Genomic DNA, 27,598 nt, shown 5'->3' with positions numbered 1-27,598 from the left:
GTTTACTATGTGGATGAATTGAGTACATAGTCAGATTTCACGATACGTAAGTGCAAATTTTTGTTTTGCTTGTTTTTTGAGGAGTGATATGGGATGAGAGGGCTTTTCGAGGCTTAGTAGCCTATACACTGTTCTTTTTGTGCTTCTTAAAAGATGCTGTACTCCATTATTCTGTTTGTCTCTCTTGTTTTATATTCTTTATCCAGTAATTTCATCTTTTCCCAGTGCCCAGTTACTACATATATGCCCTTGTTCCAAATGTGTCACCAGGCTGGATATTTCTGCTGGGTACTAGGCCTGTATGTGTAGTTTTCTATTTTAAATGTCCACTCGAATGCTTTAATAAACATTTAAACTCAGCATGTGTAAAACCAAGCTCTTCTTTCCTATAACTATATTTGTCTTAAGGGGGTCACGTGGTTCCCTCCCACCTCTAAATCAGTTAGTTAGTTGTTCTTGCTGCTCTACCACTTAAAACTTTCCAGGATATGTGCTCTCATTTCATTCCTTAATGCCATTGCCTTATTCAGTCCCATGTTACTGATCTTCTGTGAGGTGATTCCTGCTCTCTTATTTTCTCTGCTATGGTGCTTTGGGGGAAGGACTAACACTTCTCATATTATTTAAAATTTGTTTACTTGTTTATCTTGTATACTAGTGTGTTTAGCTTTTGGGGACAATGATTTTGGTTTTGTTCCTTTTTTTAATCCTCAGTACCTAGTCTAGTGATTGTCCATAGTAGGTTCTTGGGAAATGTTGGTAATAACAGTAAAGAGTGGTTGTGAATATATGTATATTTCATATACATGGCAAATTCTAAGTGCTGGATAAGTTGTCTATAATTTGTTCAGTGCTAAACTATGCTTTTTTTTAAAAAAAACAAATGAAATAATTAAAATCTAAATGGGATAACATATATGAAGTGCCTAGCACAATGGCTTATACATAGTAAGTTCTAAATCATTTTTTAGTATTAGTAGATAAATTAAAGCTTTTTCTAAGTACTCTTTTAAGACAAAAGTTGATATGCATTTTACTTATTTGGTTATTTCAGCAAAACTTATTTTAAGTTTTTATTTATTTTCCATTTTGACAGAGCATAGCAGGGATGGCTTTCTTTGTTCTGCGATGTTTGGGGCTTCACCAGGGAAGACTCAAATGGCTAGGGATGGGAATTATTTGGAGGCTCTTTATTCACATGGTTGGTGCTTGGACTGCGATGATCTGAAGGCAGAATTCAGCTGAGATTTTTGATTGGAGTGCCTTTTCATGGTCTTTCCATGTCACGTGGGCTTTTTTTTTTTTTTTTTTTTTTTACACAACATAGCAGCCTCAGTGTAGTTGGACTTCTTACATGTGGCTCAGGACTCCAAGAGTTAGTGTCTCAGTAAATAAGGAGGAACTATATGACCTTTTTTGACCTAGCTTTGGTAGTTAGGCTAGATTCTGGATTGAAGTTCTCATGTGCCTTTCCAGATTTAAGGAGAGGAGACATAGGCCTTGCTTCATGATGTGAAGGATACCAAAAAATACATGACCATGTTTTAAAACCACTATACCAGATCTGCTGGTGTCCTATTTAGAAATCTGGATAGCATCCTTATCTTTCATTTTGCCCATTCTACTCCACTTTTATATATCAATCCCAAAGTGCTGGCCTTTTTCTTTATTTGAGAAATCTCACCTTGCCTCCATTATCATGAACCTAGGTAAGAATTTTGTCACCTTTTACTTAGGAGTTTTCTGTAACTTCTTAATTGGTCTATATAATCTCTCTCATCTCGAATCAAATAATGATTCATCATATCGATTGTAGGATAGTTCTTCATACAGGTCTCAGTCCAAATTGCTTAGCTAAGTTTGTAAATATTGGCTCTACCTAAATTTCTACTCTGCACTTCACTTTGCTTCAAGTGCTCCTTTGCATTGACCGTCTTCCTTGCCTTCTTTGCCAAACTCCTTTTATTCTTCAGGTCTTTTGTTGGCCATCACTTCCTTTGTGAGGCATTCTGGTTTCAAAAAATTTTCATTTCTTCTATTGGTTCGTATGTTTCTCTCTTGCTATTAGAGTGACTATAGCTTCCATGAGGTCAGGGACTAAATCTTAAATCATGAGCCGCTATTGACTGACCCATTGTTATGTGCTCAGTAAATGCTTGCTAACTAATTAAAAACAGATTACACTTTAATGGTATTCTCCAAAGGTTTGAAAGTGTTACTGGGCTCTCTAAAATATCTATAAAATTAATAGGGATATTATTATTATATTTTGCTTTGGGAGAATTATGCTTGTATAAGCTTTTACATAAGGGAGTTTACATTCTGGGCTTCAGCATTTTTATTTTGGTTTAAACATATGCAACAAGACCCAAAAACATATTTGAAATATTATCCTTGTGTGCCAGAAAATTTAGGGAAGTAAGCAAGTATTAGATTTAAAACAAGCTTTTATAAGATTAAAGACTATGAGAATAAAGTTGAAATCAGAACAGTATTGTTTTTGGTTGTGGTATTTTAAAGTTTTAAATGCGACCTTGGAATATTTCACATTACAAATTTTGTTCCAGCCTGTTTCTTTTTGGTCAGGAACATGTGATAGTTCATTTTTGGCAGTTGTACTGTGTGAAAGGGCTGGGGTCAGCACTGCTGTTCAGAGATGGGTCAATGAATGTTCAGATGAAAGGAAAAAAACTTTTAAAGAGTCTTTATTTATTGTTGGTGTAATAAGACAAAATAATTATAAGCTTGAACCTCTCACTGTGTTCTTGCTTCTTCCTTCATCTCTCAAATGCTTTGCCAAATTAACCACATCAACCAATTTTACAGAAAATGGATTGCTGTTTTAAATAGTTCTTTAGCTATTATTTTAAAGAAGCTTCTTCAGAAAATCTCTCTCCTCTCTTCTCATGTCTCCAAAAGGACATAAGTCTCCTTTGTACTTATGTAAATCTTAAACTGCTTAAAGAGAGCAGGCAACATGTTCTAATTCAGTGACTGATAAAGTATAAACTACCTATTTTCAGCTGAGCTAGAGGAAGAACTCTGTCCTACTGTTGTTTTAAAAGATGATTTTATTACTGTTAGGACAAATAACAAGCTGGGATTTTTCTAACAGCATTAAATGACAAGTTGGTTTACTGCCTGTGGCTCTTAAACAATGTAACATTCTTAAATTAATGTAGGAAATTACTCAAGTAGTCTTTGCATGCAGTCTAGATCCTCTGCGTGGAGATAGGGTTGCTCTCTGTTTAGATTTTTGCTGAATTGAACAAGACACATAAGTTTTCTCCAAACCCTGGAACAGCCTTTGGCTCTAAAATTTGTGCTGGAATGTTATCTGGAGTATGATGGGCTCTTTGCCAGTTGCCATGGAAACTGACCAAGGCTCTATCTAGTCCTTTGGTCTATTTGCTTTAAATAAAAGATGACCAACATATCTAATCTGATTCTCCACATATGTATTTTCTTTAAAAATGATTAAAAATACAGTTTACATAAAGAAGTATAGGGTATCTGTTTCATATTTCTATTAGGCTATTTAAAAGAACCCTATGCAGCTAAAGAGTATTCCAGCAAAGAAACATTAATGAAAATTGTCATTTTGGATGTGCATAATTCCATTCGTTTGTGATTTTGTCAGTTGGCTTCTGTGCTTATATATGCAATGGAGTAACATGCTAAATTTCTATTTACCTGCTTAGTGATGGAGAGGGACTTGTAGAAATTAAGGCAATGGTATTACTATACCATTGCCAAGTGAAATGTGGTTGAAGTTATGGTGTCAGAGACATAAAAGTTAAAAGCATCTGTGAGGAATTAAGGTAATTAAGTATTCAGATGTTATAGACACCTAATAGTACATCTTCCAAAATTACCAGTCTGTAGCTAAAATTAGGGAAAGCTTTATATTTATGGTAATCTTTAGAAGTCTGAACCTTGGCAGTCTCTCCTATTTCTTTAGTGGGGAACTGGTGAACAGAGGAGAAAGTTCTAATTAGAAACTATCTGGGGAGTTACCTGGTGTTGACAGAAAAGTCTTTTTAAAAATTAGTTAATTTAAAAAAATCAAGGTGAAATTCACATTGTTAGAAGAGTTTCGTGCTATGAACCAACTGATGACATTGTTCCATTTTTAAGTTCTGACTCTGAAAAGGTGAGATGGAGCTTGGATGATTGAGGCTTCCTCTGGTTGTCCAAATAACATGATTTCCTTGAATGTACAATAAAGTCTGTTTGTATGAAATGAAAACGAAGAGTATAATTACTCAATACTTCTGCAAATAGAGATATTTTCATTTATTTGTTCAGGTATTTACTAAGTACTTAGCATGTGCCAAGCACTTTTCTTGGTTCTGGAGTTTTAGTGGTAAAAAAGCTCAAGTTCTTCTTTTTAAGGAGTTTACAGTCTAGGGGAAGAGATATAATAAATAAACATATCCCTTTAGGTAGTAATGAGAGTTATGAAAGATAGTAAAGCAGTGTAAGGAAATAGAGAGTGGTGGGAGGTGTTATTTTAGATAAAGTTGTCAAGAAGGGGCTTTCGGAAGACATTTGAGCAGAGTTCTAAAGAAATTGAGAAGCTGGGCCACAGGAAGAGTAAAAGCCCTGAGGTGGATCAACTCAGATTGTTTAAAGAACAGCAGATGGTCAGTGTGACTACATCAGACTAGGGGAGAGGTAGGCAAGGGAATGTCATACAGACCCTTATAAGCCTTGGTAGAAATTTGGACTTTTTTTTTCTGAGTATGATGTGAATTTTTCATTAGGGAAGTGGCATGATCTCATTTATTTGTTAAAAGATGCAGTTACATTGTAGAGCATGGACTATAGGGGAAAAAGAATAGAAGCGGGGAGACTTGCTAGGAGCTAATCCAGGAGTAAAGATGGTAGTGTGGACTGTCATCTACCTTAGTGGTAGAGATAGTGATAAGCACTTGGGTTCCAAAAATATTCTGAAGATATTGCTGGGAGGACTTGCTGATGAATTGGATGTGCATGGTGAAAGAAAGAGATAATTCCTTGTGGGCTTTTTTTTTTTTTTTTGGCATAGTATAATATCTTATGTAACATAAAATTTATTATTTTAATCAGTTTTAGTGCATAGTTCAGTGGCATTAAGTACATTCATACTGTTGTAGAACCATCCCACTGTCCAGAGTATTTTGTCATCCCAAACTGAAACTGTATCCATTAAACAATAACTCCCCATTCCACTGGATTCCCAACCCATGGCAACTACCATTCTACTTTGGTTCTTTATGAATTTTCCTATTCTCGGTACCCCATATGAGTGTAACCATACAGCTTTTGTCCTGTTGTGTCTGGATTATTTCACTTAGCATAATGTTTTCAAGATTCATCCGCATCATAGTGTATATCAGAATTCCAGTTCTATTTAGGTTTCTTGGGTTTGGTTTAAGCAACTGTGTGAATGGTAGTGATATTATGTGAAATGGAAAAGACTTCTGAAGGAGAAGTTGAGGGTTAAAATCAGTTCTCTGTATATGTGTTAAGTTTATATTTTATTTATTATTATTATTTTTTATTATGGTGACAAGTTAAGTTTAAAATGTTTAGTAGACACCTGAGTGGATATGTTGATAAGTCCAGAGCTCAGAGAATTTAGGGCTAGAGATTTAAATTTGGGTGTCATCAAAGTATAGGTAATATTTAGGGCTCTGCAACTGAATAAGATCACCTGGGAAATCAGGATAGTTTTGAGAAAATGGTCTGTTAACCAGTAGCACATTTTAAGGTTGTGTTAAAGGAATACATATATTCTAAGACTTATCTAAGTTGCTAAACCTATAGAGAGTTTAAAAAATTGATATTGGTTTTAAATGTTCTAATTAGTATAACACATTGATTTTAAGTGGTTGTCTGCTTATTTTATTAGCCAATTCTCTTATTTTCTTTGGCTTAAAATAGTGATGAGCTTTGTTCTTTTAGGAGTTCTCTGAGGAATTAAAAAAAATGTGTGTCAGGATGAATTGGGTACTGACTAGAATGATTATTTCCAAAAGCTACATAGAATAGAATTTTATAATGGTAGGAACAATTCGAAAATTAATAGATGCCAGTGATAATAGGATAGCAGGAGCTTATTTATGAACAGAGTCTTTTAGTGAGCAAATACCAGCTGTGCATGAGTAGGGGTGGCACTCATCCAGGGGAAGGACGTTTTGGGGTAAATTTGTGTACTTTTTTTTTTTTTTTTTTTAAACAGCAGAGAGGCTTTTTAGTTAGACTGCTGTTCTCTTTCTTTTCCAACGGATTAAGTTTCAAAAGAAGGATCAGACCACTCTGGTGGGGTGAGGTGGAGGTGGAGGACGTATTTGGAAAAGAGGGATATTTCAACAATACTGTGGTAGAGCTTTCCCTAGACACTGTGTTTCATAGGCATTTGACCAAGTATTTAAGAGCCAAATCTTAACATTACTTGTTTCTCTCCATTGAATGAGAATCGCTCAACTTAATTAGCTCCCAGTTTTGTCTTTACAATGGTCCACACTACAGAGCTTGTGAATATCAATCCTTGTAAAAGAATATTTCTCATTATAAATAATACATGTTTAGAGCATCAAATCTTTGCAAAAGTAGTCTGGTAGTAGAAATTGTTTTTATAATGGAGAGAAAAGAGGTTTGATTTCATGTTACTGAAGGATGTTAAAAGTAATCAAAAGAAAAAGGGAAATTTAAGAATTTAGAGAGACTACCAAACACAATTTTTAAAGGAGACTATTGAAGTCAGGAAAGAATAGACTTGCTTGGAAACAATTCTGATAAACGGAACTTGAGGAGGTAACATCTGCCTTTGACAAAATCTTCTGCAAAGCTGCTTTTTCTCCTTGAGGTCCTTCAGTTAGGTCTCCGACATTTTCATATTTGCCAAGGAAAGGAGTGTGATAATATAGATGATGTTTTATTTTTATACAGGATTAGATAGGGTAGATGGAAGCCAGCTGTTGTTTAAATATGTGTCTTATGAAACATTGTAGGGAATGTGACATAGGCAGTAGTAAATCAAAGGTGACAGAAGAGGGTATTGCTGAGGCTCGTGGAGCAGGGTTGGGACAGATAATGTCTCTTGTTTTCTGGTGATTCTTGGTGTTAGCTCTGGCAGAATTGTATAGGTTAGCGGATTACTTCACTTGACCTGTGGTTTTATGACTCAGTTTGTGAAACTAGAGAACCTAAGTCATTCCTTTAAAGTGTGTTTATTAATTATCTGCTATGTGTCAGACACTGTGGTATGAATTTTGAATACAGTGATGAATAAGGCAGTCCAAGTTGTTTACTTATATCTGTGAAAAGTTCCGCAAAGAAGAAATCCTATTGTCAGGAAAGCATATAATTAATCCTAATTTGAGAGTTTAGGGAAGACTTCCTTGAGGGAGTAATATTAGTCATATCTGCCTTCTTACAACCACTATTATTCTTCGTTCATTACTCTGTTTTATCTTTTTTATGGTTATAATTATAGCCTCAAATTCTGTCTATCTATCTATCTATCTATCTATCTATATCTATCTATCTATCTATCCATCTATCTATCTATCATCTATCTATCTATATTATCCTCTCCCTCCATGTTTCCTCCTCTCCCCTCTCCCATTAGAATGAAAACTCCTGGAGAGCAAGGATGTTGTGCAGAAAACTCTGAATGGAAAGGAACATGGGGTGTCGAAGGAACCAAAAGAAGGCCAATGAGGTGGCAGTCACTGTGAGAGGGAGAGCAGTAGCCTTGAAGACCATGTAAAAATTTTAGAATTTTAGAATTTATCCTAAGGACATTAGGAAGCAATTTTAAGCAGGGGGTAGGCATCATTAGATTTGCTTAAAAATTACTTCATTGTTGCATGGAGAATGGAGGGGATGTTAGAGCGGGCAAAGGAGACCAGTGTAGGCTATTACAGTAACCTAAACAGGAGAGCATGGTGATGTCTTAGACTAGGGTATTGGTAGTGGATGTGGAGGAGGGGATAAGCATGGTAGGTCTCGATGATGGATTGTATATGAGAGAGGAGAGGGAGGAGTCAGGGATGACCTCATTCTAGGTTTCTTGATTGTATACTGAGTTGATGTCAGATATATTTTCTTAATGCATTTGAAAAAGTAACATGCATATTTTAAAGTTTGGTATATAGTAGAATTGCCCCTGATTGTGAAAATTTAGCAAATGTTTTCCAGTAAACTTTTGGTCAAGATAAGAAAATAATACTTTTTAGTATATACTGTTTTTACCTAGTAATAAGTAATCTATGTCTTTGCTTAAGGCTTGATAAATGTTATGTATGACTGGAATCCTAGAAGTTTTTTTAAATGATTCTATTGAGATATAATTCACATACTTTACAATTAATCTATTTGAAGTGTACAATTCAGTGGCTCTTAGTATATTCACAGAATTGTGTGTCCATCACTATTTTTATTACCACCAAAATAAATTCTGCACCTCTTAGACATCATCCCTCAATATCTCCCTGTACCACAGCCCTACACAGCCACTAATTTACTTTCTGTCTCTTAGATTCACCTTTTTTGGACATTTCATATAATGGAATCATACGATATGTGGTCTTTTGTGGCTGGCTTCTTTCGCTTAGCGTAATGTTTTCAAGGTTCATCCATGTAGTAGCACGTTTCAGCTCTTCATTTCTTTTTATTGTTAATAGTCCATTGAATAGATATATACTACATTTATTTATTCATTTCATCAGTTGATGGATGTTTGGGTTGTTTCCACTTTTTGGTTTTATGAATAATGTTGCTATGAATATTCACTATAAGTTTTTATGTGGATATATATTTTCAGTTCTCTTAGGGCTATACCTAGCAGTAGAATTGCTGTGTCACATGACAATTCTGTGTTTAACCATTTGAGGAACTGCCAGATTGTTTTCCAAAGTGGCTATCCCATTTTACATTTCTACTAGCAGTGTACAAAGATTCTAATTTTTCCATATCCTCGCCAATACTTATTTTTTGTCTTCTTGATTATAGTCATCTTTGTGGGTGTGAAGTGGTTTCTCATTGTAGTTTTGAATTGCATTTCCCAATAGTGTTTCTATTGGACTAAAATGATAATGAGATGAAAGCTGGGCAGTTTACTGGTTGATATAGAATTTAAGAAGTCTTTTTAATCGCAAGAGAGTAGAGATAAATTGGCATATACGAGTACTTTAAGTATTTTCTAAAGCTTTATATTCTCTTTCCGGTTCTCATTTAGCAAGTAACAGTTAAAACATTTATTGTGTACCTTAAGTTAAAAAAGGTTTTGAGGTAACACAAAAATAATTTTTCACAAATACTCCAAATATTTTTGTTGTAGTTTCTTTTTCCCTTTAAAATACAATCTTCATTCCTTTTGGCTCCTAAACAATATAGTTGAGAATTTCTAAGTGATTATAGACAAATTTAATTGAACGATCCAAGGACCATCTTGTACCAGACAGCGTGTTTACTCATGGATGCTACCTTCACAACACCTCCAGACTTGTGGAGGAGACAGATACACGTATTTATTTACATACAATAAGATATATAATAATAGGATACATATAGTATAAGGAAGAATGTAGTAAGTGCAGCAGTTGGTATAAACAGAGTGTGTTAATACCAGAGTGGAGAGAAATTAATCACAGTGTTAAATAGAGGCAATGATTTGAAGGCTAGATCAAATTTGGCAGATAGAAAGATAGCAGAAAAGAAGAGAATTCCAGGTTGAAGGAACTATATGAGCAAAGTCATGGTAACAGGAAATTTATTGTAAGGTATTTGGAATGATAGGTAAGTAGTCTGCATGACTCTAGTGCATGGTATATTGGGAAAGAGGTCTTTTGGGGAATCCAGCTGAAGACAGACTGGATGCATATGTAAAGAAGTTTGGATTTTGTCTTGTAATCAGTGGGATACATTAGAAAGTTTTCTACTAGTCCACGGTTCATGATAAAACCTGTGCTTTTCAAAGGTAAGATTTATAGTGATGTTGAAGGACAAATTAGAGACAGTTCGGAGGCAAGGGAGGCTGTTAAAATAGCTAGAGTTGATTTGTCAACTGAAATCGGCTTAATATAGGGGTTTATTAACTTCACATAACAAGGAATCTGGAAGTTAAAGAGTTGGTTAAAAAAGCATTTCAATTATATCAGGGGTGGCATTTTTGCATTTCTCTTGGCTTAATTCTTGTAAGATGACTATCTCAATCACAAAGAGAAAGAAAAAGAGTGTGCTCTTTTTTGTTAGGGAAGAAAACTTTCGCCAAGCACTCCCTAGCTTCACTGTCTAGGACCGGATCTCATAATTGTGGCTTTGCTGCAAGGGAGGCTGGAAAAATGGGGAATCTGACATTTTCTGCCTTTGTAGTAGGAGATGAGCTATGTCTTTGGTAAGAAGGGGCGGAGGTAGGGATTCTCAGTCATAGCAACTAGTAGCCGCAGATGCTAATGTCCTCTAGTTAGTAGTAAAAAGTCAAAAGAAGAGACAAATTTAAGGGATAGATTAAAAGGGAAGGAGGAATTAAAGATGACTCCAGGTTTTGGTGGTGATTGAAAAGGTGAGCCACTTATAAAAATGTATTTCCCAACCTAAATTGAATTGGGTCCTTAGTCTATTAATGACACTTATTGAATCTAAAACTTGATGCCTGGGACCCTATAACCTTACCTTCTAATCACTAAACCTAACATGGAGGAGGTAGTTGGAGGTAATACAGTGGTTTTTAAGTGCTAATTCTAGGACCAGTGCCAGCTCGCTCCATAAGAATCACCTGGGGAGCTTGTTATAAATAAATCAGAATCTCCAGAAATTGATATTTTTAAGTCTGGGATTTGACCATCAATTTTGTTAACAAGCTCCCCAGGTAATTCTGATACACAGCTAGGTTGGGTATATTTGGTAGGAGAAGTGTGGACTTTGGTTTCAGGCAAACCTGAATTTGAATACCAGCTCTTTACTTATTAACTGTGTGAACTTAGGCAAAACACTTGACCTCTCAGAGCTCAGGTCCCTCTTCTGTGAAATGTGTAATAATAATAATAATAATGATAATAGCGGCTACTTTACAGAGCTATTGTGAAATATAGAGATATGTATGTAATATGTCTAGCATAATGATTGACACATAGTAAGGATTCAGTAACTGGCTGTTGTTAATGTGTGGTAGCCTGTGGTAAGTACTTTGCATTTGATTTAGCAAAGAAACACAGATGTCTGTATAGCCACAACAGAAAAATAAGAAGCAAAATATAATAAATTGCTTCTTTTCTTGCTTAGCATCTATTGTAATTAATAGCTGATTTCCTTTTGGTCCAGCCAAGTATCTTCTATGCTCAAGCATAGAAGTCTTTGTTTATTTTTTAACTGCAGTTTTTGATGTGTCTGTTCTGTGTAATCTATATAATTATATAACTTAAAAAATGGCTAATATAACAAAAACCTTAAATCCCATTTCTGTGAAATATGTTATTTAATATTTATAACAGTAATGTTATATAAAACCTTAGACATTCTTGCACTTATAAAACAAAAAAATCCCAGACGATATCAGATGAAAGGAATACGTGCACATTAAGTATCATTTTGTTTTTCTTAAAGCTTATGTATAGTTGCCTTGGTTAATAATTATAATGTTATTTTGGATGGTTGTTCTGTGTGGTAAATGACTACTCACTGAAACTAAATGCTTATATTTCCTGTTTCAGTGCATAAACAGGTCTTGGTGAAAAGGAAAAAAGACACTAACATTGAGTGTTTACTTTGTGCTAGGAATTTGACTTAATTTGTCTCATTGGAGAGAGGCAGCATGCTATGGTAGTTACCTGTGATGTTAGAAGACATGTTGCCTGGTTTACTGTTTCTGCATTTACAGCTGCCTGACTGTAGGCAAATTACTTACCATTCTGTGCCTTGGTTTCTTCATTTACTATTATCATACACCTACCTCTTAAGTTTGTTATAAGGATTAAATAAGCTTACATAAGTAAAGTGTTTAGGAAGTGCCTGGCGTGTAGTACTATATTATTGTTAGCTGTTCCTTAAGTTTCACAAATTCACACTGCTGTATAATCTCAAAAATATCTTGTAAGATAGGTATCTTCTTAATCTTTGTTTCATAGGTAAGAAAACTGAGGTTTGGTGAGGTTAGTAACTTACTCACAATTGCCCATCTATTTAGTGATGTAAATCCAGATACCTTTTCATGCATTCTACAATGCATTTTATGTGTTATTATTTTAAAAAATCCTAAAAAATGGTAACCACTTATATGATTCATATGGTATTAAGTAACATTGATTTTCATTTATCAAAAAATTTTTTTTGCTGCTAGCCAATAGCATTAATAGATTAACTGTTTTTTCAACTTTAAGTGTTAATATTTTGAAAAAATCTGTTATTGATCCTTACTTTAAAATGTGGCATCAAAAGGTAACTGAGATATTTAAAAATATACCATTTAATGCAATAGCTATTTAATTGAAATTAATTACATAAATATAGCTTACCTGGGTTTAATAATGATATTTTTATAACATCATATTGTCAATGATGATCATAACGGTACCTTTGTGGATTTTTCATAGTTTTTGAACTTTATTTTTAATTTGTCATGTAGTTATATATATATTTGAATACAATACAATTGTTTATTTCAGTCATGAGCTGGATGCCCCCTGTGATTAAGTTGATTATCTAAACTGTAAGGTTCATACATTTTATAGAAAACAAAGTTATACTTGCTAATGGATAACCGCTAATGCATATTAATAGTATTAGTTGTGATATGTGTGTCTACCTTTATGGTATCTTTTATAAGAATAATTCAGTGTACTGAATAAGGAACTTAACATCAAATATTAAAGTGAAAGATAATGTAGTGGGTTTTTAAAAAAAGTTAATTGTGTAATTGTGTAACAGAGGGATAGAAGATCCTATAGCCAATCTTCTATTAGGAATTTTTCCTTACTTGCTCTTCCTCTTCCTCCATAAGCACACAGACATATGCACCATCTTCACCCAGCACAATAAAATAAAAATACTGTTTTATGCGGTAAGATTTAGATAGATAAAAAACCCAAACTGCTTTTCCTTTCTTTTTTTTCCTGTATGGTTTTAGGTAGAAAGCATTATGCATAACATGCTTTGAGATTTCCAATTAGAAGCTGTAGCAATTTCGTTTTCAATAGCTCTAAAGAAACTGTTGTCTGGGTGTTTCCTCCTCAGTGCTCTTTGGTCTACCTTTTAAATTTCTTTTGGTAAAGTGCAGCTTGCTGCCAGTAATTCATTCTCTCACATAGTTCATGGAAGTTGCTGAATTTGATTGTGATTTAGAAAGAGAACAGTTACCCTAACTTTACATTTAGTATATTCTTCCTTAGTTTCACTTCATGTATAACATATTGGTGGCAAAAGTATTGTACATTCTCTTAATTTTATGATCTGATTTTGTCCAATAAGAAGTTACCCAGATCTTTTTCAAAGAACAATCTTTCTTCTTTTCTTAGTTATTCTTTCCCCCTCCTCCCTAATTTGGCTCTCAACAATTCATTTTTCCTCAGTAAATTATTCCCCCCATCACATCTTCCTGAGGAATAAAAAGGGGCCCTTAATCCTCAGTGGAGCAGTTTTGGAAGGGTCACTGAGAGGGAGAGAGCAGAGGGCATATGAGGGATGGGTTTCAAAACCATCTGCTTGGCTACTATAATCTTGAGACTGAAGGGCGGATCAAGTACTTTGTTCACATCTTGATTCCTGTGATTGCTGTATTGCTTTTCTTTGGAAGAGCTGCTATCAGAATTGTAAATTCTCTCTTTCCTGCATTGCAGTTTAGTTAAGGACATTCTGAAGGAATTGGTGTTGGTTTTCAGTGCTTTTGCTGCAGTACTTTATCTGGTTTGGGAAAGATTCTTGTTTATTAGGTTTCTAGGTCTGGCAAAAAGTGGCTGGTTGCTGTCACAAGTAAGATGACTATTTTTAGGGGTTAGTGTCTAGAATTTTCTGTATTACCATGGTGATAGAAGGCTTTCTAATTTTTCTCAGATTTTGAAGGCTTTACTTAATTACTAAGGGGATTGATACTTTTTTTCTTTAATTATACAGGCCAAGGACTTAAGATTTTTCTTAATCTTAGTTTTACCCCTGATTTACTTTCCCTGTTTCTTACTAGATGAAAATGTGAGACTTAAGGGAATTGCTTCTTGTTAATGAAGATGTTGTTTATCCTGCTCTGGAAAGGAAAAAAAATTAACAAACCTGGAACAAAACTCCTATGCAGCCGTTTTTGTATTTGAAAACCTATTGAACCTAATCTTGCTAGTGAGCAGGTTTGAATATTGCTCTTTTTAATGAGCCATTTCATACCATGTTGTGACTTTAGTTTTCAGAGATTTAGATAGTGTACTCTTATGTTTTATTATACCAGACTACCATAGCTATCATTATTTGCACTAGGTTTTCTTTATGAAGTCCATTTTTCTGGAGTTGAGATCAATAGAAAAATTAAGATAACATTGGATATTCTTGGGAAAGCTGGTGGTTAGGAATAGACTGCAGGGAAATTTACGAATCTTTCTTTAATACAAGAATATTTTTAACCTTGCATATATTATCTAATTTTGAATCATATAACTTAAAATGTTACAGAAATATTAAGAGGGAATTTCATGAAGTCATACAACAGTAAAGCTTAAGAGAGACCTTAGGGATCATAGAGTAACTAGTCCTGATACTATACAGAGGAGCAAATGTAGGTTCGTTCATTCATTCATCCATTCATTCATCCATCCATTTATTCATTAAAGAAATATTTACTTAATGCTTACTGTTTTAGGTGCTCAGAGATATCCCTATCTTTATGGAGTTTACAGTAAATAGATAATAAACATCTTAATTTAGTAATTACATAGTATGTTAGAAAGTGATAAAAGTAGTTTGGGATAAGGGAGAGAGGATGTACTTGAGAGTGAGGGTGGGCTTGCAATTTAGAATAGGGTAGGCCCACCGAAAATAAGACATTTGAGCAGAGACTTGAAGGATATGAGAGAGTAGTCTGTGTGACTACCTGCGGGAAGATTGTGTCAGGCAAAAGGAAGAGCCAGTTCAAAGGTTAATAGGGTGGGGAGCATGTCTAGCTTACTATCCAAAGAATAGTAAAAAGACCACTGTGGCTTTTGAAGTAAGCTGGAGTAACAAGTGCTGAAAATTAACAGGGTTAGGATGCAGGGGTATGGGGAACTGGATAGATTATGTGGGGTCTAGTGAATTGTTGTTAGGACTTTTACGTAAGTGAAATGAGGGAGGGGAGTGGCAATGAAGGATTTTTGAGCAGACACGATCTGACCTATGTGTCCACTTAGTCATTCCGACTGCACTGTTGAGAAGAGATACTGGGGTAAGGTTGCTAGATTTAGCAAATAAAAATATAGGACACCCACCTAGTTGAATTTGAATTTCGGATAAACAATGAATAATTTTTTTGTATGCATATGTCCCATGTAATGTGTGACTGACCACATGGCAGAATGTTAACTACTTTTTTATAATTAAAAAACCCACAACTCTTCAATGTTACTATTAATCACTACAGATTATTGTTACCATGATTCTACTGGTCCCAAGGCTTGGGCCCTTAGAGCAAATTTTTATTTCTCTCCTGTCTTATCTATATTGCTATTTTTTTTTTACATTATGATCATTTTATGCCCTAGAGTGTTACAAATGTATTTGGACTCCAGTCCATGACTGCCTATTGTTCTAGGTTCTAGGTACAGTTGTGAACAAAACATTCAAAAAACCTTACCCTAACAGAATTAACACTATAGCGATGGAGACACAATAAACAAGATAAATAAGTAAATATATAATATGTTAAATATTGGTATAGGTGTAAAGAAGAGAGAAAAAGCAGGAAGAGGAATAGGAAATATCCAGTGTAATGATGAGGGAGTTACAATTTAAATAGGATGGCCAGTGAAGACCTCAGTTCATGATGGTGTTTGAATCAAGACTTGAAGGAAGTGACGAAGAGAACCAGGTACATGGAGGGGCAGTTCTTGACTGAAAGAATGGCAACTACAAAAGTCCTGAGGCAGGTGCGTGACTGGGTGTTCAAGACACTGCCGGGTGCAATGTGTCTGCGGTGGCATTGAAAGGGGAAACATAGGGGATGAGGTGAGAGAGAGAAAGGAGAGTGGCTGATTGTTAGTGTTTAGGCTTTATGGTGTGTTAGAGGTTTGGATCCTAGGCCTACCTGTGGCATTATCTCTGGGCCTATTTCTTCATTAGTGAAAAGTAGACAGAAGACTGAAATGATACTGTAGGTTTCTTTTGGCCCTAAAAGAATCTTTAGTTCGAAATCTATTATTTCTTTTTAATTTCTACTTTTTCAGCTCTTTTGCAAAGCAATTAGTTTATGATTTGGGATTCTTCTGTACTGTTCATGAGCTTATCTCTGTGCTCCATCCAACTGGGCAACTTTCGCTTATGTTGCTCTTGTTTCTCTTTCTTTCTTGGCTGAACTTGAAGATTTAGATAGTCCTTTGATAAAGAAGAGGAAATTTTTCTCATCACTTTGTCTAACCATTAGTTCTTCTGACTATCATATTCTTATTTAATCTTAGCTAATGGAATTAAGAAACATAATTTTACCTACTAAAAGATTGAAATTCTTATGGATGACAGATTTGATTTAAAGCTAGAGAGAACGAGTCTACGGCCATGCCAACCTAACATGCCTGATCCTGTCTGATCTCGGAAGCTAAGCAGGGTTGGGCCTGTTTAGTACTTGGATAGGAGACCACTTAGGAAGACCAGATGCTGTAGGCATTAAAAAAATAATAATAATACATCATGCTAAGCAAAATAAACCAGGCAGAAAAAGCTGAAAAATCACATGTCATTACTTATATGTGGGATATAAACCTAAAAGCAACAAATGAACAGGACAAACAAACAGAGACTCATGGACATGGACAATGGACTAGTGAGGGATGGGAGAGAAGAGGAGAGGTAGATGGGGTAAAGGAAGTCAAATATAGAGGGGTAGGGGGAGGGTGAAATGGGTAAAGGGGATCAAATATATGGTAGCTGAAGGAAACTGAATTTTGGGTGGTAATCACACAACAGAATATATAGATGTCAAATTATAATATATACCTGAAAATTATATAATCGTATTAAACAATGTTACCCCAATACATTTATTTTTTTTTAAAAAAAGAATAGTAATAAAAAAATAAAGCTAGGGAGAAAGAGAAGAAAAACCAGGTTTGACTCAGCTCTAAACAATAAATCCCAATTGCCAGTCCAAGATTAAATGGAGTATGATGTCCAGAGAATCATGGGATTCTTAATGGGGTACTTCTAAGGAAAGGTTTTAGCTAACTCTTAGTCTTAAATGAATGTTTACTTACAAATATTGGGGTGAGACCACTCTAAGATGTCATTTTGATGGGTTCTATGAGCAGATGACATGAAGCTTTACAATCATTCTTAAGTATAAATTCTGTTGGAAAAACAAAGTATTATCAAAACTGTTTTTGGTGCCTTTAAAATCAGACACAAAAAATAGGATTTGTAGGCTTTAAAATTGCAGCTTTCATATAGTAGTAATGAAACAGTATAATCACTCTGAATAATTCTGCCAACACTTATAGCTTTCAGAGGGAACTATGAATTATAAAGGAACAAATCCAAAAATATAAATAGTATCTGGGGTTTGATCTCTCTTATTTTATGTCACCTTGTAGACTTTGAGTACTGCAAGAGAGTCAGAAAAAGAAGAGTAGAATATTAGGTACCAAAGTATTAGGTTAAGTTTATGAAGACATTAGAGATGGCGATCATACTTTACAATAGTAAGTTTATATTTTTTGCTAATAGTCATTTTCTTTACTTGTGGTGTATTTGATGAGACTTTTATAGTGATTATACTTTTGAGCCTGGCTGAAAGAATTAAAGATAAAGAAATACCTAATTGGAGCTTTTAAAAAATAAATCTAAATATAATTATTTTAGAAATGAGGTGGAAAAGATTCATGAAACTTCACTTGTTAGACACTCAGTTGTGTATATATATTTACAGCCTCTACCTTGCTCATTTTGTTTTCCTACACTATAAAACTGTCTGTTTGAAAATTTAAATTGAAAGACTATTCACTTAAAATAGGAGCCTATTTAAAATAATGGAGTAAGTTATGAAAAACAAATGAAGTTTATTTGGTATCTTTTGAACATTATTGAAGCCTAGACTTAAAATGTGTAAGCTAATTTTTGTAGCTATGGTAATTTTACTGGTTCAGTAGCTGTGCCAATTTAAAGTACGATATGCTTTAATTAGTGTAGGCTTTGGTGTTTCTATTTAATGGACACTGATTTTACTCCTGATATATAAAATGTAAGCAAGACAGCTAACTTAGTTCCAGTGAAACAGCCTGAAAAGTGTAGTCTTTATTATTTTTAAAAAATAGCCAATTAAGGACGAGAAGGTAAATTTTTACTGAGATAGCTCCTCTGACACTGAGAGAAATGTCTGCGTCCTTCCTGCTCTTGGCTCTACCAGAATCACATTGTTGGGAGATTAAATAACTTGGTCATGAAAAAGCTTATTCTCTAAATTAGTGTCAGCAAAATATATAACCTTCCTGTTTTGGTAAATTTTTATTGGAACACAACCATGCTCAGTCATTTATATATTGTCTGGTTGCTGTGGTGCTATAATGATAGTTGAATAAATGCAAATCAAGTGATCCACAAAGTGTATTTACTCTTATTTGGTCCTTAGGGAAAAGTGTGCTGACTCCTCTATATCTAAGTCTTTTGTAATCAGATCACGTTAAAGTTTTGGTGGAGTTTTTTGAGGTTAGTATTTTAGTGTTTAATTTCTCACCTGCTGTATTCTAAGAAAAAATACTTTTTTTAAAAAGGTCATTTTGAATGGTCAGTTTCCAGCTTTCTCAACCATAAGTAGATATACTACCACCTTGCAGGTTTGCTATGAGGGGTCAGTGAGAAATGTAAATAAAGTGCTTCGCAGAGTACCTGACATCCAGAGTGAATTCAAGCAATGAGGAGATATAATAAGGGAAAGTCCAGGTGTTTATTTGGGTTATTTAGGATGGCATGTTTTTAGAGATGCTGATTTATCCACAGAGCTGGCTGTAGAGGCCTAGTTTATCCAGGTTTTCCATATAACATTTCTGATTAACTTCTCTCTATCCCTTTTTACTTCCTTCTCCTCTGCCTTTGTACCTCTCCTTTTCTCTTTCCTCCCTGCCTCCTGGTTTTCATACCTTCCTATCTTCTTTCCTTTTTGATTTATGTAAGCATTACTGCTAAATTTAGGTCAGTGGTAAGTAACTACTCTAGGGAGAGTAATGCAGAGAACTTAATGCATAGAAGGATCTTCTTTATTCTTAGTTCCATTCTCTAGGAAGCAGAGGAAGTCTAAAATCTTGTAACCTCCTTGCCCTCTTTATTCTTATGTGATAATGCATATTGTCAGCTGTCTAGGTATGTGTAAAATTTATTCCTACCACAGCAAATTTCAGGGTAGATCTTAAGTTTTGTCTTGAACCATGATGCCAAAGGTTCACTTTTAGAAAGGCATAGTTTTCTTCCAGAAAATAGGATAGATGATAGATTCTCCCTAACATTTTGAAGCAAACTTGATCTAGTGATGAAAAGTTGAGCCTAGCAGTATTATATTGTATTATATTGCAAGCACCCACTTAGTTGTTGTCTTGTTTAATGAAAACACACACTTATTTTGCTTGACAGGTATTTTTAGAAGATCAGTTTGAAACCTGGAACTTAATCCTTTCTAGTTATTATAAAATCAACATTAATATAAGAAAGCAAGAAAAAAGAATCTTAGAATATATATATATTTTGTTTTTATTGGGATTTGTTATTATTTTGTGGTAGTGTGTAGTTTTTGTAGGTATCAGGAGAAAAGATATGGAAAAGAGGTGAAATTCTAGGATGATAGTTATAGCATTAGCAGATGCTTAGACAACAATATTAACAATTACCCACATTTCTGAACGTTTTAGGCCCCCTAATTTGAAAAACTTTTTATTCATAGTAAATTTAATTCTGTTTTAATTCTAAATTCTTTTGTTTGTGGTTTTGAAAGGAGTTAAATAGGGTCTGAATTTCTCAGTGAATGTTTCTACCTTTTTAAAGCTAGTACTTAAATTCATTAAACCTAAACTTTATATACTACCATTCTATTAAAGGTAAAGAATCTTTCCTTTTTTCTCATTTATTTTAAATAAGCTGAGATTTTGTAGAGGCAGATATTAATCCCTAGTCTCTTAGTCTCTGTGACTAAGGTTAATATTTTAGAGTTTGATTTCTCACCTGCTTTATTCTAAGAAAGGGACATTAAGTGGTTTTCTAGGAACTGCAATTTTAGTCAGTGTAAAGTTAGGGACATAAATGTTGAACGTACCTATTTTGTGTATTCAGAAGCAACCAGATAGCAAGGTTTAAAAAGTAATTTTGTGTCTGCAAATAGATAACATGGAAGATGGGGAATGTTTAGTTTTCAAAAACTTTTTGAGAGGTTAAGAGTTTTATCTTGCGAGTATGTGTGTGTGCGTGTGTGTGTGTGTGTGTGTGTGTGTGTATATATATATGGGGAGAGAGAGAGAGAGAGAGAGAGAGAGAAGCATATAGTTAATATTAGCATGCTGTTTACTTGTATATAAGAAAAACCAATAACAGATTGATTTAATTTATCAAAGGAGGAAGAGGAGGGGAGAGAAGAAAAAAAGACATTTGGAAATAGTGAATTTTGTTTTCCTTTATTTGGCTAAGCTGCTGATTAACTGGTAGCTAGTGAAGAGAACAATCAGGATATTCTGCCCTTGGGTAGCTGGATGGGCGATAAAAAAAAACCAAAACAAAACAGTTTTAGATGTTTATGAATTCTCCCGAAGACCTTGGGTGTTTTAACTGTGACTTGCATGTTGGAGGTTGTCCCTGTATTATGTCTGCCTCTGTCCTTCTTAGCATTTCCATGCCAGGTCTGCATCAAAATTTCTCACTTGCCGTAATTATGGTCTTGTTTCCATGATTTTTTTTTTTTTTTTTTTGTGCATGTGTTCATTGGTGTTTTAGATGGCCTTTTCAAAAGTTAATGGTCAATTTTCCTGGGGTTTTGTTGGCTGTTGTAAATCATCATTTTAACATTGTATACATGTAATTTGTTAGTTCTCAGATCAAAAAAGTCTTAGTCTGTTTGAAACTATATGGGAAATCTGAGCCACAATGTGTATGCATTGGATTTCTCTGAGCAGTTACCTAGAAGAAATTGGTAAACCAACAAAAATTACTTACCTTAAGCAGTTTATACTCTTTTACCTTACTGTTGCTTTGAAAGTTTAGGTTATGATTTTGGAATATTTTGTAAATATCTTTTTTGTGGTCATATTTACTGTTGCTATGTGCTTTATCTTTGATGAAGAATGGGAATAATCTTATGATAAATTTTGTTTTCTTACAGTCAAAGGCGATTGGTTTGTTAGATGTGGATGTGTATGGCCCTTCAATTCCAAAGATGATGAATCTTAAAGGAACTCCAGAATTATCACCCAGTGAGTAAAGAAGAGATAAGTAGTATGATAAAAGTTACCCTGCAGGGTACTAAATAAAAGTCAGGCATTTTACCATGTACCATGTGTACTCTATACACAGTGTAATATAATAATTCTGAAATCAAGTTTGGAGCCAGACTGCCTGGGCTTGAATTCCAGCTCTTTACTGACTACGTGGGTTTGAGTGAATTCTTTAACCTCTTTGTGCCTCAACCCCCTCACTCTCATATGTAAAATAGGGTTAACAATTGCTGTGAGGAATTGCTCAATTACAAAATTGCTGCAAGTGTATTGCATTTAACACAGTGCCTGGCATGTAGTAAGTGATCAAAAGTTAGTTCCTCACCATTGTCTCTTTATATGAAATGTGTAGCTGTATGGGAGTATTCGATTGGAAAGTAAGTAATTTATTTGTGTTAGAAAAGATGGAAATTATTTCCTCTAATCAGATTTTTGTCATATTTGTCTTAAAGTGTTTTTTAAAAAACCCTAAACATTACTTTCTTTCCCTAGCCTTCAGTGCAATCAATAAGACAAAGTAATTTTTTGAGTAAATCTTTATTATTTACTACTTTTATTATTACATATTCTCATAATGCTATCAAATATAAAGCATTAAGAACAAAAAATTCTATGATCAAAAAGTTAAACATTGGAACAGCTGGTAACTTTTCTTGAAAAATGGTTTTAAGTGAAATTAATTTATTAAAATTTATTTCTAATTATAATAAGAATATAAAATTGAATAATTTCTTTGCGTTTCTTACTAAGTTTTTTATTTTCCATGGATCTAGAACAAACCGACTGTATTTACAAAGGGTATTTATTAGATTATATGTATAATTGCAGTATTTTTTGTTGTTATAAAATTAGTTGTACACATTGTCTGCTTTTGTTTAGTTGTTGGAGTCAATTACAATGTTAATTCTGTATAACTGGATTCTTCTTAACATTTTGAAGGAAACTTGAAAATCTAGTAATGATAAAATTGACCCTAGTGGTTTTTACTGCAGGCACTCAGTGGTTTTCTTGTTTCATGAAAATGTAAACTTAAAAGTTGGTATTCTACTTTCCTTGTTCTTTTTTCTTTTTTTGGAATTCGTATTTAGTTTGCAAGTATGTGACATGAGCCAAGATGTCAAACTTTCACAAGGAGTAATGAATTTGCATACTTTAATGATAGACTCATTATGTCTGTTTCTCTATTGAAGTAATGTGAAAACTGGTGCATACAGCAAATGAGTGATGGCAAATGGAGCCTTTGGTGTCACTCTTTTCTTAAGTTAGTCTGTTTAGTCTATGCCAACAAAAATACTTGAACTTTAATTTGTTCTTGTTTTACTGAACCTGTAATCTTAAAATTGATGTTTGCAAATTGGCTGCCATTAAATAAGCTTTCTGGTAAAGATGAGCTACTGGAAATCTTGGACAGCCTGAAAAGAATACATTGTGTGTTGACAAGCTGTTCTTAAGCCCCGCAAGAAGTAATCTAAGGCATCACTTAAGAGAATGTGAATTCTTAAAAGCCTAATTTAGAGATTATTTTTTGAATCTTAAATAAACCTGTCACCATTATACTAATTGGCATCATTTTGATATTTCTAATTTTATCATGTTCATTTATCCTATTGTACTCTATTACAGAAAACAAAATGAAACATGAAAGTATATATCTAATTAACAATAGAGAAAAACTGTGAAATATTTGTTTTCAGCAGTTCAGATTTGGGGGGGATAGACCAGTGAGCTGAATCTCAGCTTTATAAATGTTCCTCTGTTCCTGGACCTAGCTAGACAACCTTAGGGGCAATAGGACTTCAGGATTGTCCCTTTCTTTTCATTATCTAAACACATATGATAATGTAGTTTTAGTGAGTTTGTTCATTTTAAAACTCCATGTTAGGGTTTGCAGATTATACACTTATTCACAGTCTCATATCTTTTTTTTTGGGCGAGGGAGAAGGAATTATAGAAAAACCATACTTTTTTTTTTTAAAGGTTATATGGTATTTTAGCTTTGGTTACTGAGAGAAATTTAATATTTGATTCTAGAGAAGTGAATTCAGTAACTGGAGAAAAATTTAAGATTATGATAGTTTTGGGTTTCTTAAGCAGAGAATGTTTATCAGCTTAAAATGACAGTAGTGGCTTGAATGTTATTATGCAAAATTGTGGTAATGGGAAGTCTAACCAGTTTGTAGAAAGGGTATTATATAAAAACTACAACAGGTTGACATTGTAATGAGTGCAAATGACTAACTGCTTTGGAAAACTAATGAAATTTAGAATAAAATCCATATGCAGTTGGGGAAACTATCTTCTAAGGATGAATATACCTTTTTTTTTTTTTTTTTTAAAGAACAAATACCAGTTATTTTTGTCTTTTTTAACTTCTTAAGTAACATGATATTCAAATTTCATATTACAATATAGCCAAATTATAGCCCTAGAAATTATTGAGTAGAAAGGTTTTCAACTGAATTACAAGTGAATATTAAATGGTAATTGCACACAGCAATGTGTTGCTGCATTTCACTAATATAAATATTTTTTTGTGTGTGTTCATGTTGAGGATTTTCACTGAGCTTTCTCAAATGACTCTTATTGGCAGAAATACCTTCTTTCTTTCACAGTTGTGAGGACAAATCACCTTCAGAATACTTGTGAATTTATTTTTACTTAGATTTACAAAAGAATGCCTTTTAATGTACTTAGCAAATAAAATAGGGACATTTTAAGGCCTATGGAGAGAGGTTACTAAAATTGAAACATCAAATAATTTTATTGAGGATGAAATGGTGCTTATTAATGATTAAATGTAAGGCTTTTTTGAGTCTTACATTTTTTGAATGTCTTTCTGTTGTTGGGGAAGGGGAACAGAAATTTTGCATTTATGTCACAATATTCTGCTCTGTCTGTCTTAAGGTATTAAGCATTTTTCAAGTTTAGGAATTGTGTGTGGGAGTTTATGAGACAGAGAGATTGTGGAAAATCAGCTTGAGCAAATGACCTTTTGTAATAGCACTCATCTCCAGTAAGAACTACAAGGAAGTAACTAAGATTTCTTAAAGTGCATAAAGAATGAGAGTGAACTTTATTTCTTTCTGAAGTCACCTTGCTGTTTCCTTTCAGGGAAGAGATTTAGGGGTGTTACTGAAGTCGTTGACATGGATGATTAAATTCTAATGCAGCGGATGGTGCTCTCAAAGCTTCTCATTTATAATTTGCTTTCTCTGGTCATTGTCTTTTGAACCCTTGCTAGAGTTCCTCTGCTTATCTTTGGGAAAGTTTCCATAATCACAGTGTAACAGAATGACTTTTTCCTTGCTGCTTTCCTGCGTTATGTTTGTAATCGTTTTTATACCTAGAATATTAAGACAAGGTGATATTCCTAACATAATCAGGGGTTGACGAATAGCCAGCTGCTACTTTTTGGAGTTTTACTTGTTCTGCTGCAAATCATCTTAGCCAGGGGCTACAGCAAGGGAAGTTATTAAAGGATGCCTTATTTAATCACAGGATAACCAAATATATTTGAGTAGCTAATACCTATTAATTTTGGTTGTCTTTCACAGGATAGCAGCAAATAGTGTTGACCAGATATTTCTGTATATTTAACAAACAGGCCATACCTCTTTGTGTTTATGATTAGCACCTGCAACAAGAAAAGATTGGTATTCTCCTACACCTCTTTTACTTTTTGAGTTATATTAGAGGGCTGTGTGCAGATTATTAGTACAGTACATTTGTAACGTGCCCATATCCGTTAAGGCTATTTGTGCCTCACATTTCTCTCTTCCAGTCTAGTTCAGGTTAAAAACAAACCAACAACTTTTTTTCTTCTTATTTCATAAAATTTTGGTCATTTTCAATGTTCAAAATTTTCAGCATATTTTCAGTATCTTCTCTCAGATGAGGAAAATAAAAGAACTTAATATTGTTAGGTAGTAGGAGGAGGATTAGCTTGCAGTTTTATTTGTAATACTCAATTTTTATTTATATGCCTTGCAAAATTTTTGTTTTTTGAAATAGACCCATATTGCTGGTTCATAGTTACTTTAATAAATTCACTGGGTACTTTAGAAACCTTTTAGGGGTACTTTAACAAAACATGCTTCTCTTTTTAATTTTAGGTTAACAGAAAGTAAAGCATTTTAAAAGGAGAGTAGCTTGTGAAAGCAGGATGTTAAATGAGTTTTGAAAATGGAAGATGTGGGGAACATTCATGTATGAATTGAGAACTCTATGGGAAAAGGCAAGAGGCCATTAATAATGTCACTGTATATAAAGAAACTTGAAAAGTTTTGATGGTCTAGAATTGGTGAGGATAACTAGAGAGAGGAGAAATTAGATATGCTACCCCCCCCCCCAAAAGCAACAAAATAAGCCATCTTTTTCACTTTCCTTCTGGACTAGTACTCTAGATTTTGTGTATGTAGTATGCATCCATACAGTGTAATGGATGAAATGACATCTTGTTCATCAAGATTGAATAGATTTTTGTACACTCATGTTCGTAGCAGCATTATTCACAGTAGCTAAAATGTGGAAGCTACCTAGTGTCCATCAATAGATGAATAGATAAGGAAAATGTGATATATACATAAAATTACATAAAATATTATTCTGGCTTGAAAAAAAAATTCTGACATATCCTGCAACATGGATGAACCAAGAAAGAAGACATTATACTAAGTGAAATAAGCCAGTCACAAAAAGAAAAATACTGTATGATTCCTCTTTTGTGAGGCACTTAGAGTAGTCAGCCTCATAGAGACAGAAAGTAGAATGATGGATACCAGGAACACAGTGGAATGGGGAGTTGTTTAATAGGTATAGAGTTTCAATTTTACGAGGTGAAAAGAGTTATAGAGATGGATGGTGATGATGGTTGGACATCATGAATGTATTTAATACCATTGAGGTATACAATTAAAATGATTAAGATGGTAAGTTTTATGTTATATATATTTTACCACAATGATAAAAGTTGAAAAAAAATATTGGATAAGTTTGCTCTGACAAAATGAACAGTACTGGACATAACAACACAGGTTTCTTCAATAGTATCTATGGTATTGACCCAATGAATCAATCTGTTTTTTAAAAGAGCAATTAATCATTGTAGAATAGGGAGAAAATAGAATAGTGGTGTTTCATTGGGAGACTTACTATGCTTGGCTGAGGAAATTTTACTAGCTGACCAGTTGTTATGAATTACAGTGTAAAATTATATTTTCATATCATGAAAAGTGATATAAGTTTAAAATAATGTTATCATTATCAATATTACCATTTGTAAAACTACCAGTGTTACAAAGTTCTATATGATTGATCTGGTCCCTGTCTTCTATCTACTTCTACAGCCTCAATTCCAATAATTACTCAAGTGAACACCAGTTACAGTGGCCTCTGTTTCTCAAAAATGCCCAGCTCTGTGCTGTCTCAGGACCCTCACATATTTTATTCTCTCTGCCTGAAATGTCTTCTGCCTCTACTGTCTTCCACCCCTTCCCCACAACTAATTTCTTCTCATCAGGTTTCAGTTTTAATGTTTCTTCTTCCACGATGCCTTCCGATTCCTCAGTCTCCTTATTGCAATTGCGAAGATAGAGTTTTTGAATTATCTGTTTAGTTTTTTCTTTTAAACCTTACTTATTAAGACAATACAACATCCATAGAGCAGAGACTCTCTTACTTGGTTTGTTTCTCTGATGCTTGGTATGTAGTAGACGTGCAATAAATCTTAGTCGAATAAATGAATATGTTTTCTGCTGAGTGTCTTGTACATTAGCTGCATACTTTATTTTCTGCTTTGGGTATATGAGTAACTTAATTTGCAAACTATGTATGTATATATATTTATGAATATTAAAGTCAGTTTTAAGACGATATCTTAACAGTTAATCTTTGAAATAAATCTGAGTGGCTGTCTTATACTATTTTTTTCCATTTTTAAGAAAAAAGAACCTATGTAGTTAGTAATTTCACTTTTGAGAATT

The 27,598-nt window shown here is 33.9% G+C and overlaps 1 protein-coding gene and 1 pseudogene across 9 annotated transcripts in view; both read left to right on the top strand.

Annotated features, from left to right (window-relative positions):
- Window positions 1–27,598, top strand: part of NUBPL (nucleotide binding protein like) — a 274,966-nt gene that overhangs the window by 12,446 nt on the left and 234,922 nt on the right. For all 9 annotated transcript variants that reach the window (XR_004956219.1, XR_004956218.1, XR_004956217.1 and 6 more), the window contains exon 4: window positions 21,506–21,596. Coding sequence is in view for 3 of the 9 variants with exons in the window: in XM_016123643.2 (XP_015979129.2) it covers window positions 21,506–21,596 (91 nt within the window). In the remaining 6 variants the exon portion in view is untranslated. The remainder of the gene's footprint in view (window positions 1–21,505; window positions 21,597–27,598) is intronic.
- LOC118600686 lies at window positions 16,704–16,821 on the top strand (annotated as a pseudogene).

Source organism: Rousettus aegyptiacus, unplaced genomic scaffold, assembly GCF_014176215.1.
Source record: "Rousettus aegyptiacus isolate mRouAeg1 unplaced genomic scaffold, mRouAeg1.p scaffold_m13_p_3, whole genome shotgun sequence".
NCBI lineage: Eukaryota > Metazoa > Chordata > Mammalia > Chiroptera > Pteropodidae > Rousettus > Rousettus aegyptiacus.
This window is presented reverse-complemented; position numbering and strand designations above follow the sequence as displayed.